At 35.8% G+C, this 13198-nt stretch overlaps 1 protein-coding gene across 2 annotated transcripts in view; it reads right to left on the bottom strand.

Annotated features, from left to right (window-relative positions):
* The window catches only part of KLHL1 (kelch like family member 1), a gene marked incomplete at its 5' end in the record, with an annotated part of 189134 nt that overhangs the window by 67589 nt on the left and 108347 nt on the right, over nt 1-13198 (bottom strand). For both annotated transcript variants that reach the window (XM_083854480.1, XM_083854481.1), the window contains one exon: nt 6532-6744. In XM_083854480.1, coding sequence (XP_083710606.1) covers nt 6532-6744 — 213 coding nt within the window. The remainder of the gene's footprint in view (nt 1-6531; nt 6745-13198) is intronic.

Here is a 13198-nt window from a genome sequence, read left to right as displayed (position 1 = left end):
AAATTGAGTGATGCCTAAGGCGCTTGCACAAGACCAAGCATTTAGCACCTGAGATGCTACAGGATGTCTAAGAATCCAGACAGAGCCAGTAAATGTAGTACTGGATTTATAAGGGAATGTTTCTAGAAAAATTGGTTGGATCCAGGCAGCATGATAATCCATGGAACTTCTCAAATCAGCACACAGGTTTGTTCCTATGTGTTGGGAAGTGCACCAGATCTTCATTGGCTATAGTGAGAAGTTAGGAATCTAGCTGATGTGGAGAAGCCTGCACACATAAGTGAATAAGAAACTGAATCATACCTTCAGTCTTTTCCAATTCAAGTTATAATCTCTTAGTATGCAATTATTTAGAAATGATTGAAAGGCAGAGGCTGACAGAGATTACACACACTCTTACAATTTACGCCAAACCAGTAGGTAGGAACCAATCTTAAAAGCCTAGAACTCTACTCAGGTGTGAGTTCTTATCAGCTGCACTTGTTTAGTGACACTGGAGACAGAGAACTGAGAAAACCTCTCATTTCATATTATCAATCACACTGCTCTCAGAGGCAAATTTAAAGACTGACTGACACAGAATGATACCCTCCATTTTTGCTAAGCAAAGGAACATTCAGTTGTTTCCTCTAGTTCAATATGTGTTGAAAAGGTCAGAACTTAATGAACCTGTCTGACAACTGCCTGGTTAATTGGGTTTTTTTAGTTGTACAAAGAAATACTTCCTTGCCAAATGCCAGCTGAGTTGTGGAAGGAATTCACAAGTTTACACGATCATGTCAGTTATCTAAGCTAAGATGTAAAGGGTTTCTACTCAACAATTACATGCAAATTCATATACATTTTTAAGATCATGTACAGTCAGATGTAATGTGTGAATTCTACGGGGATTTAGAGGCTCAGTGCCTCCTACAGTTTACCTACAGCACCTCTGAAAACATAAGAAAAGAACTCATGTGGATCTGTTCACTCTTTCTCCAGTGGCTTACATGGTGTTTAAGTATTTTGTTTTATAAGGACTGTATTGTTTCTGTTCCTGGGCAAGAAATCTAATTTAGATGTCTATAACAGATTCACTGAATCTGAGCCACAGTGTATTTAATACTTAAAGACTATGCATTATCCTACTGATGCGATTTGCAACCCTCTAAAAGTGATATTATTGAAAGTTTTACAGAGGAAAAGACAGTAATATCTCTGCTTTACTCTATGCTATTTTTAGCTTTGCTAGTTAAACCAGTGATCTACTGTTATAGACAGATGCAAATAACAGCCTTTTTAAAGCCACCAGATTGGTGGAATACAAGTTAGCTTTAACTAAAGCATTTCTATATGGAAATATTTGTGCTCTTTTCATCATGCACATCTTTGCTTAAAAACACTAAATATCCTCATCTTTACTGTCATTCTATTCTAGGTACTCAGTATCGTGTTAACTTCTCTTCCTTGTAAATTCCTTCAGCAGCCCAAGTATCATTAGCAACTTCTCACACTTTTAAAAACACCATAAAAATAATGTTTTCCCCAACACATTCTTGGCTCATGCTGTAGCATCAAGAAGCTGCACAAATTCTTGGCTCATTCTGTAGCATCAACATTAACAGATACATTACACAGTGCACTGACAAATAGCAGAAACCAACTTTTCATGTTAGTAAATGTGATTACATCATTGGTAATCAAAATAGGCAGAGGCTCAACTATGCTGCTGCACTGCATTGAATCTTTCACACTACAGCTTGAGTCATGGAATAGGAGATACAAACATAGAATAAATTACAGTGTTTTGGGAAAGGTGGAGAGAAAGATAAGGAGAATTCAGTGACACAGATATAATCTCTTCTATGCCATCAGTCTTCATGGCCAGAAGTTAATGTTTCAGCTTCACTTGTGGACAAGGTTAGACTTTTGTCTATATACAATTAGTGAGAATTTAGATGTTTTGCTCCTTGAGAGCTGGGAATGGAAATCACTATATCACATATCATTAGGGAACTAGGTGAGAACACCTTTAACTGTTCTAATCATATTTTAATGGATATATCTTTCCACAATTATAAGTTTTCACTTCTAAGAAGAGTTCCTAACTACATTCTACTATAAAAGAATTAAATAAATTCATATGTATATTTGTATGTCCATGCATATATGTATGTGTAATGTACATTCATGCACTAATAGATGCTGTGGGCCACTCAGCCAGAGAGCAGCTTGGCAGAACAGGAGCCAGCACTGTGCCCTTGCCTCAAAGAAGACAGGTGATATCTGGAGCTGCATTAGACAAAGTATTGACAGTAAGTCAAGGAGAATGATTCTTCTCCTAGTCTCAGCACTGGTGAGGTCAAACCAGGAGAGATGTGTGCAATTCTAGACTCCTCAGTTCAAGAGAGACATGAACATACTGTAGAGAATACAATGAAGGCTCATAAAGATGATGAAGGGACTGGAGCACCTCTCCTATGAGGGAAGCCTGAGAGAGCTGGGTCAGCTCATCCCAGAAAAGAGAAGCCTTTGGGAAATCTTACTAATGTTCAAAAATACCTGAACAGAAGGTGCATAAAAGAGAGATCCAGTCTCTTTTCAGTGGTGCCCAGAGGATGAGAGTCAATGGGCACAAACTGAAACACAGGAGGTTTCCTCTGAACATCAGGAAACACTTTTATACTGTTAGGGTGATTGAGCACTGGAAGAATCCTTGGAATTACTTAAAACTGTTTAGATACAGTCCTGTGCAAATGGGTCCAGGTTATCTCTGCTTGAGCAGAAGTATTGGACCAAAGATTATTGAGAGGTCCCTTCCAACCTCAGGCATTCTGTCATTTTGATTCTGTGATTATGAATATGTTTATTATATCATGTAAAAAAAAAAGATACACACACACACACTTGTATATAAACTATCTGTAGTGTTTCTGTATTGTTTTACATGTAATATTTTTGGGGTTTTTTTTCAAGATTAAAAGGGTTTTATTTAAAATGCATTCAAAAATTGAAAATCAAGGACAACAGTGGCACCATTTAGCCACAAAAGTAGTTCCTTATATTTTTTGAAAAATTGACAAAAGGTCCTCTTAAATACAGTTTTTGTTTGTTTCTTAATTTTTTTAGTTAACTTACTCTGTGTAAAGAATGCTATCAAAAGTCACAGGAAGAATATTGGATAAACTTGTAAATTAACAATTCAAATAAATAATCTAAAATACTTCAGCATTAATAAGGTTTAAAGATGCCACAAAGTTTTTACTCTCCCCAAATTCTTTCAGAATGAAAATGAGCATAAATTATGTTTTCTGTACGGTCAACATAAAATATCTGGAACACCTACTGAAAGTTATTCTTCTTATTATATTATCTATTATATAATATTGCCTATTACCTATACTATTACCTATTATAACCTATGAAATAAGTTCTTATGTTGGCCAAACCACCAGTCTTTCTTTTTTGACCTGAATGAAGATCTAGGAACCATTTTAGTTTAGAAGATGGTTCCAGGCAAATCAAAGAAGCAAAAAAGTTCCTTTGGCAATATTGCAGGTTCTATTATTTAATTTTCAGCTTCATGATGGTTTCCTTTTAACATGGTAATACTGGCTTGCCTTCTCCTAAATTATGAATTACATTGTTTGATATTGTACTACCTAAGTTTGACTACATTGCCAATTACTGCACCTTGAGAATGAAATGAGGTATCATGGAAACTCAGACTATAGATTCAAACTTTCATTTTAAGTGGATTTCAGCACAATTTTTCCAGTCAGTTAATAATTTTGTAGTCTTTGACTTCATCCTTTTCAAGCATATTTAAAAGTAAGGAACATAAATAGTTTTGGGCTTTCTTTTTTCAAAGGTCCAATAATTAGCTGCTAATTTTGACCTGGCTTCTTCCTAGAGAGCTCTACATTTAATTTTCAGTGCAATGAAAATGACAGAAGGTTTTATTTTATACATATTTAAGTATAAACCATAGTAGGAAAAAAACTCCACCTTTTGGTAATAAAAAAAATAAATTTTCACTCTCAGTTCTCAATAATTTTTGCTTAAAATCTGTTATATCTTGATTCTAATTCTGAAAAAGACCTTGCTTTTTTAGCATTACAGTTGATACATCTATGATCTCAATTACAGATCAGTGCCAGTGTATAAGACTTAATTTCCAGATTAAATAGAACAGAAAGTTCAAAAGAATTACCAGTATAACACTATAAAACATTTCTTTCTAAATTTCCTTATAAACAGTTTTTAAACTTTTTTGTTTTCAGGTACTCAAGTCCCTAGTCACCTTCATCCTTGCTATATAAATGCAGCTCAGAAATAGCCAAAACACGTGTTACCAGCACTGTGTAAGAGACTGAAATGGTTAATGGCTCAAAAATTGATAAAATCATCCTAGGACTTTAACCCACTGCAGAAAACTGCAAGGATCCAGCTGTTCATCTGCAACCATCAGTACGCACATCTCCCCAAATGTGCCTACTAACAGGAATTTGGACTGTGAAGGGAACTTGAGATAAGATAAAGGAGGCACTCCAGAAGTGACACTGGAAGAGAGATTGGAATGCTGATGGCTCAAACAATCAGGAACAAGCTGCCATGTGCAAAGTAACCTCCCAGGTGCAGAGGGCAAGCACATCTGACACCTCAGACTACAGCTGGTGTTGAACCAGACAAGGACAGAGGCAAATCCTGCAAGGCAAAATACTATTTCTTTGTCCTTACTCAAGTGGTTCAGCTGTGGCTACTCCCCTTCAGGGGAGTACTGGGACATTCACACATAGCCTGAAGGTATCAATCTCTGCTGATGGGCCATAATGGGTCTTAAGAGACTCAAATTCATTGATGTAATAGGCAGCTGTATCTTAGAAGGTGTCAAAGACTCCCAAAGTGTCCCAAAATTATCCACATTACATCATCCAGTTGAAATTCTTCACTCAAAGGGAGGTATCTGGGCTTTCCTACCTGAGTGAATATAAACCAAGTAGCTTTTGTGTGCTGTGGATTTCACTGGGATTTCCTCCATCACCAGGTGATCCAGTCTGAAACTTTCACTTTGACTAAAATGGTGACCATCATTTCAACAGACATCAAAATTGCCCCAAATAAGTCTCGTCTTGAGGCCTACAGGTGGTGAGGTCTTTCTACTTTTATCTCTTTCTTCTCTTTCCTATATATTTTAAGTGATATTTCTATGCTCTTATATTGTAAATAGCTATATATCTATTTTATTGTGCAACCGAATTGTTCTACAATAAAGCCTACATGTGTACGTTTAAAAACACCAGCCATTCAGTGTTGTTTCACTCTAATCTGCCCCAAGGGATCTATTAACAGTATGGGTAACTATCACCTTCTGTTTTATCATTAAGTGCAAAGCACAGCATATTATCAGCTGCCATGAAGAAAGTTAACTCCACTCTAGCCAAGCCCAGTACACTAACTGAAAGGAGAATGATTGATTTATGGAATTACGGAAAAAAAATTGCTATTTAGCTCTCTGGGAAGGGAAAAAAAAAAAAAAAAAAAAAAAAAAGGCAGACAAAATGAGCTGAAACCTGAATCACAGATCCATTGAAGCATTCATAGGAGTGGAGATCCACATGACTGCCAGTGGTTGTCTAGGCCAACTCACTCAAATCAGGGCTTCTGCCAACACTGGGTTTAGTGATCTGGTCTAGCTAACTCAGGAAAACCTTCCACAAAGGAGGTCACTTAACCTTTAAAAAAACTGCTGCTCACTGCATTCCAAGTGGTTCCTCCCCAAGCCAATGTCCAATCTGACTGTCCATGCTACAAGTTACAGTGTTTGTCTCTTCTTACATTTTGTGGTGCACTCAAGAATGTGGTTCCATGATCTTACCTTCAGGTCTTAAGTTGCTATTAGGTCATCGCTTAGCCTTCTTTTCACTAGACTGAACAAGCCCACTTTTTCTGCTTCTCTTTTCCTAGACATACCATCTGAATAGCCAACCCCTGGACCTTCTCCAATTTTTTCTTATGCCATTCAAACCGTGGAGTACAAAATTGGAAACAATAGTGTAGGTGCAGCCTTAGGAGCACTAGGTATTATGGGAATAATAACTCCATACATATTCTGCCTGGTGACAGAGTATTTTGTGTTGTAGAACAATACAATTTTCTTAATTCATACTGTTTTACTCATTCTCAACCTGGTATCTGTCATAAACCCCACGTGCTTGGGGTCTTTTTGCTGTTGATTTGTTTGTTCTTCTTAGGTTCTGCCTTATTACTCTGCCTTTTTTTTCTTAGCACTTTATGAAATCTGCAGTTACTCTTCTTCAGTTTCACAACTCTGCCCTTCTTGTGAATGTGTTGGCCCAATCCTCAAGTTTATTGAGATCACCCTGGTTGAAAGGTTACCATTCATTTTTTCCTGATTCTGAACAGGTTTGCTTTTAAACACAGAGATTATTCAGAAGTTGCAGCTATAAATTGATGAGAGTTTCCACAAGGACACAGTAATGACGATGTTCTTGTTGTTATGATGAGGATGACCACATAATTTTAAAATACCTGAGGTGGAAGGAGTGGTAATCTGATATAAGCAAGCAGCATACTTAGGTCATTGCATCGCCTCTGCATATCATATTTCACCCACATCATTAAGGCATGGAAAATGGTCTCTTCATCAGGAACATTCACATCATCACTGGCAAGAAGTTTATGGAGTTCTTCAGCAGGTAGAAGTAAAAATTCTTGATTTCTTATAACTTCCATTATATTTTCCTGAGAAGAAAAAAAGTATTTCAGATTCAGTAATACTGCAAGAAAATAAAAATAACTGTTAAAGCTAATAAGCCATAGGATTAGTCAATATCTGCCATACCCACATATGGGTATGCTCTGCCATATCCTTGCAGAGAATCATGAGAAAAACAAAATATATTCTATTAGAGTTCCACAGCTATAGTTGAAATTCATATATAAATATATTTTGAAAACAATATGAGGATTATGTGGTAAAATAATAATTAAAAATTGTCAGAATAAGAAAAGGCTATTGTTCAAAATTTTTTATAAACTCAGTTGTAATTGAGCACATTAAATATATTGCAAGTCTTTACATGCATATATTACGTTTCCCTGGGTATTTTCACTGTCTTTCTTTCACTATTTCTTAAATAACTTGTCAGTCATATAGAGTTAGGAATATCTAGATTTCTGTCTACACATATGAAGGCTGAGGGGAAGATCAATGCTATGAATTAAGAAATTTTTTTAACCTTATTTAGAACAGATTTTTAATAACCAGTTATCATGCAAATAGCTTACAACAATTAATATCTCACAGCATTGAAAACTAATGTACTGTTGTGGTTTAGGAACAGTACTCCTCAGTTCAGTGCTCCCACTGAGACTCTCCAAACTGTTAAAACTGTCTTGCTCCTGTACTTTCCCCCTCACCCTCCCACACTGCAGTGGGCTGGAAAGGAAAATTGGAGGCACAAAAGGTGTAGGTCACTGGATGAGAGAAGAACAATTTATAGGAAACAGCAATGAGGTAAGGAGACAAAGAGTAACAGCAACAATACTAATGACAGAGGGAACAAGAAAGATAAAGATTCACAGAGAACCATGGCTCCCACACCCACTCCCCTCATCCCCAACAGACAATACTAGATGGATCCCTCTGTCACATTTACTTGACCAGAAAGAACCCTTTCCCCTCGGAAGAGACCTTTCCCCTCCACCCTCGGTTTTATATACTAACATAAGGTTTTACAGACTAACCTCTATGTCCTAGTTACACCCCACTGCTGGGTACTGTAAAAAAAAAGTAACCTTGTCCTGGACAGAACCAGGACAGAACTAAAAAAACACGGGAAAAGCCCTCTACAAATGAATAAAACATATAAACAAACAAACAAAAAAAAGTGTGTTGCATTTAGTTGTCTGAATCCTAAGGAATGAATTAAGCACTCCCTGAACTATGAACTCTACATGAACAGGACACAGTAGAATCACAATTCTACAGATATTTTTCTCCAAAAATTTCTTTTAGGGTGCTTTATCTTTGTGGAGAAATCATAAATGCGTTTTCATATTCTCGATCCATAGACAATTATAAGAAGAAAGTGAAGTAATTGAAGACTGGAGGCACAAAGAAAAAGAACTATATTTTTGTATAAACTGAAAATTTAAAAAGCAATATTTGGAACAATAAGTTGCAACATCTAATAGATGAAAAATAATAATGAATTTTTTATGCTGGTTTGGATAGAATTTTTAAGATGAAAGTGGAGAAAGAACGACAAAACATCAGTAAAGGACTTAAATGTAAGAACCTCAAAACTGAGGGAAGTGGATAATTCCACTGCTATACCCACTAAATTCAGTTTATCATATCAAAATCCAATCAATCCTTGCTATAATTGCTCATTTGTGTCTGGGCCAGGGGAAAGACTGACTGGTCATCTAAACTGAAATAGAAGTAACACAGTATTGCTTGGACATTAGAACAAATACAAGAAAATAATGTCCAAGACTTACAACATCAGAATTATACTCTGGCTCTACTATGTCACATGCTGTCCTTCCCTGACTTATTCACTAGAAGGAAATCCTTATTTTAATTCACCAACTTCATACTTTTTGATATGTACTGCTGAAGAAAATTTATTTAAAAATTAACTGCATATTATTTTATATTAGGCAGCAGAGATGAATATTGCATAGACATAGACATGACAAAATAATGAGACAGAAGTTCCTTGAAATGTGTAATGAAATTACAGTTAAAATACTTAAGTGCAAATAGAATAATTTATAGAAAGTTGAAAATTATGCCTATTATTATAAATGTGAATGCTTTTATATGTAAAACTTAACTTTCAATGAATTACTTTATAACTATACATATACAGGATGCTGACAGAACAGAAAGTCAAAGATCTATATGTGGTCATGGACTATATTAACCATGCTGTTAAGTTACCTTAATATAATTGATAATTGGATCAAAACATGACTCAGTTATTTTTAAAATTACTGCATTAAATGTCAATAGGTCCCTGAAAATGTATATTTTTCTGGAACGAGGTTTGAAACAATTACCTCTTGATAAAGTTTAAATTGTGTGTCTAGAACATTTTAGAATAGCCTGGAAATGTAAGAGAACTAGTTTGTAGGCAGGCACTTAACCACAAGCTGGCTTAATTCATTTTAATTTAAAAGTCAAAAAGCTCACAAAATTTCATTGCGTTTCTCAATAAAATGATTTATAAGACAAAGTTTAATTAAGCCTGGTTCAACTGATATTAAATCCCATTATGAAAAAAAAGTAACTCTACTTCTTAATAGGAACCAACACTGAATTTTGCAATAGCATATTAATCCAAAAACCTAATATTACAGAGAAGCACTGTGATGGTGGAACACATTGTATGAATTCACACAACTTAATTTATTAAGAATAACATTCAAAGGAGGAGCTTTAACTTCAGAACAATAATTTTAGATTTGATTAAGATTTTTTTGGTCATCTTTAATTTTTTTTTTTATCTGCATACATGCTTAAAGAGAACTTATTCCAGCCTCTGTACTGATTGTAGAATCAGAATTCAGACAAAACATACAAGCTCAAATCTCTTTTTCTAAACATTTGGAGTGACATTAATTTCAGGTTACTCAGGCATGAGTATTGCAGAAAGTAACAAATATATATCATGTTTTATATATATAATATGCCATATATATAGTAAGTATACCATATATATCCATATATATAATATACATGTCATATATATGATTCTGATTTATATATAAAAGCCAGGGTTTTGTTCTTCAGAGGTAAATACTATTTCCTTTAATTTATTAGCACTAATGAACATTAAATCTTTCTAGATAGTATATTAATTCCTTGAGATTCATTTCATTTAAAGCTGCAAAGCATTTTCCAATGGCTAGCTGTTTTATCACAACAAAAATAATTTCTTATATGCTAATTGTGGAAAAATGACCACTTTTTTTTTTTTTTTTTTTTTCTTAATGTGACTGACCTTCATTTTTGCACTTTAGGAAAGAGGATACAAGAGATGTCTGTGACGTCTTTTCAGGATACATTAAATAAATTTTAAATTCTCCTGAGATTAAGGTGCAAAATAGGAATTGAGGTACACAGTTAAAGAATCATGGAATCATTACGGCTGGAAAAGACTTAAGATCATCCAGTTCAACCATTAACCTAACACTGGCATCTTTGCCACTAAACCATGTGCCAAGTACCACATCTGTGTTTTTAAAATACATTCAGGGATGGTGATTCCACACTATGATCACCCTTTCAGTGAAGAATTTTTTCCTAATATCCAATGGCATTTTCCATTGGCTTAAGTGGAGGCCACTTGCACTCACCCTGTTCTAGTGAAGTGTTTTCAGTAATGCCTAGGTCCTCATGGACAGATTAACCTTCATTATAAGAACAAGGGTACTGAACATTTAAGCATGTCAAAGATTATGTGAAAAAGTTGTATGAGTCTCCAGGACGTGTAATTTTTGACTCTAGTACTTTAGGAGGCTTTGTAGATCCGTCTTCACTCTCTTGTAAGACTCATAAGATGCACTGGGTCTGTTCTGCACACATCATTCACGTAGCCTTTCCATGTTTTAATTAAGTGGAGTAGTAGATTTTTGCTTTTAATTCAGAAAATGTAACTTACAGTAGAAAATATGAAAGTTTCTGAACCTGCTTGGACAAAGCTGTGTCACTTCATTACTCTTCCACTTCCTCAAAAAGACCATGCAGTAACTATTACTGTGGGGTTATAAGATTTCAGTGGTAGAGCTGTTTCACTTTTAAACCTTTTTAGCAATGCATAAGGTTAGCATTAAATAAGCATGAAGTATTAGGACAGTAGAGCCATGTAAACAAAACAAGACATATCTATATTTAAAGGTAGATAAGCAATTGCCCAGGTATCTAATAGATTATGTTTCATAAGAACATAAAGGCTCAAATAAAATTAAATTATTACCAAATGGAATTTAATACCATATGTCTTTATAATGATGTCACCAACACAATTAAATTAGCCTTTTTTTTTTTAAATCTTAACTTGTAATGATTATGCCACATGTAATCAAATTATCTTGCAAAAGTTAGTTTTCATTGATGTTTATGTCATTGATTTCACTTATCAGCATGTATCACTTATAATGAAGAACGTGAAAAATATTAAATAATTTCATTTGTTGAAAAAGAATGTCATATTCTGACAGTGCTATTCAGAACCTACTGCATCAGAGTTACCAATGAAGTAAAATGCTTAACTTTTGTTTTTGTCTGTTTTGGATGTAAGGTCTTATTTAAAATGTTTTATTTATATTTTTGTGATTTGGATGCTGTGACCTTAGCAATTGAAAAACTAAAACAACATAAACTAATGCCAAAAAACAGATATCCATATACTAGGCTTTCACTTAGGCTATATTACGCTATCACTAATGTCCATAATATTTAAGTTCATACTACTTTTAATTTAGAACCTAAGTTTTCATGAGAACATTTAAATAAATGAATAAATACTGCATCTGATTTTCATATTTAATCATATTGATACTATACATTCTGAAGTGATAAATATGAAAGAAAATTTTGATTTTGGTCAATTCCCAAGCTATTTCGGTCTGGCATTATTGCTTCTGTGTTACACTGAATTTCACAGCTCTTGTTTTATGCCCTGTTTTTCGTATCAGCTATGTATCATATAAGACTACACCCCCTTTACAATACCATGCAATTTCTTCCCTAAGGAGAATGGACTTTTCAGCCCATTGTGAACTCCCATTAGACAAGAAGAGAGACCCAGACAAATCAGAGACCTGGGCAATCACCAACTGTATGAAGTTCAACAAGGGGAAGTGCTGAATCCTGCAGCTGGGAAGGGGTAACTCTGGATGTACAGACAGGGGAATTAGATGCTGGACAGCAGTCCCATGGAAAGGGACCTGGGGGTCCTAGTCAATGACAAGTCAAACACAAGTCAGCAGTGGCAGCCAGGAGGACCAACCATGTCCTGGGGGCATCAGGCACAGCATGGCCAGCCGGGCAAGGGAGGGGATTGTCCTGCTCTGCTCTGAGCTGGGGCAGCCTCACTCAAGTGCTGGGGGCAGTTTGGGCACCCCAGTATAAGAAGGATATTAAGCAGTTAGAGAGCATCCAGAGGATGGTAATAAGGATGGTGATTGAGGGAAAGGCTGTATGAGGAGTGGGTGAGGGTCACTTGGTCTGTGCAGCCAGGAGGAGACTGAGAGGACACCTCATTGCAGTTACAACTTCCTCGTGAGGGTAAGAAGAGGGGCTGGCACTGACTTCTTCTCTGTGATGACCAGTGACAGGACCCAAAGGAAAAGCTAGAAATTGGATCACGGGAGGTTTAGGTTGGATAGTATGAAAAGATTCTTCACCCAGAGGGTGTTTGGGCACTGGAACAGGCTCCCCAAGGTAGTGATCAAAACACTAAACCTGAGAGAGTTCAAGAAGTTCTTAGGTACACGGTGTGACTCTTGGGGACTGTCCTGTGCAGTTGTACTAGATGATCCCTGAGACTCCCTTTCAACTTGACATATTCTATGATTCTGTTCTCCGACTTGAATTGGCCCAGATTTATGTATTTGTCATCTCAAAGGTTCATAGCACAATTTTAAGTGCATAGCAGAACAGATCAGTACTGTGAATCATCCAGAGGCACTTTGGATTTAAAAGACTGAAAGTAGCAAAAAATATAGAATAATAGTGCATATTGTCACAATGGTGCAGTATTGTATAGTGTGGATACATACTGGTACTGACTCTGGTGATTGGTTTTGCTGTTATTCGTCTAAGATTTATCCCTAGCACTTCCCAAGTATGGAAAATATGAGCTGCCCCAGCTGTTTAAATTGTGCTGTTTCCACAGCAGGAATGCAACCCTTCTCATGTAGACAACAGAATGACAATTTTCTGGGTTTAAATTACAACGTAGTCACCATGACAATGTTTCCTACTCTCCTAGCACAACTTTTCCTTTTTTTCTTCTGTACTGTTTTTGGCTGTGATGGAGCTCATTTTCTTCTTAATAGCTGGTGCAGTGTTGCTTTTTGCATACTATTCTCAGTATGAGAATAATGTTGATAACATGCTGATTTATGATAATGTTGATTTATGTAAAGGTGAGCGTATTTATGTCCTAATGGAGCCCCT

Source organism: Zosterops lateralis (genome assembly GCF_965231275.1).
Source record: "Zosterops lateralis genome assembly, chromosome: 2".
NCBI classification, from domain to species: Eukaryota; Metazoa; Chordata; class Aves; order Passeriformes; family Zosteropidae; genus Zosterops; species Zosterops lateralis.
This window is presented reverse-complemented; position numbering and strand designations above follow the sequence as displayed.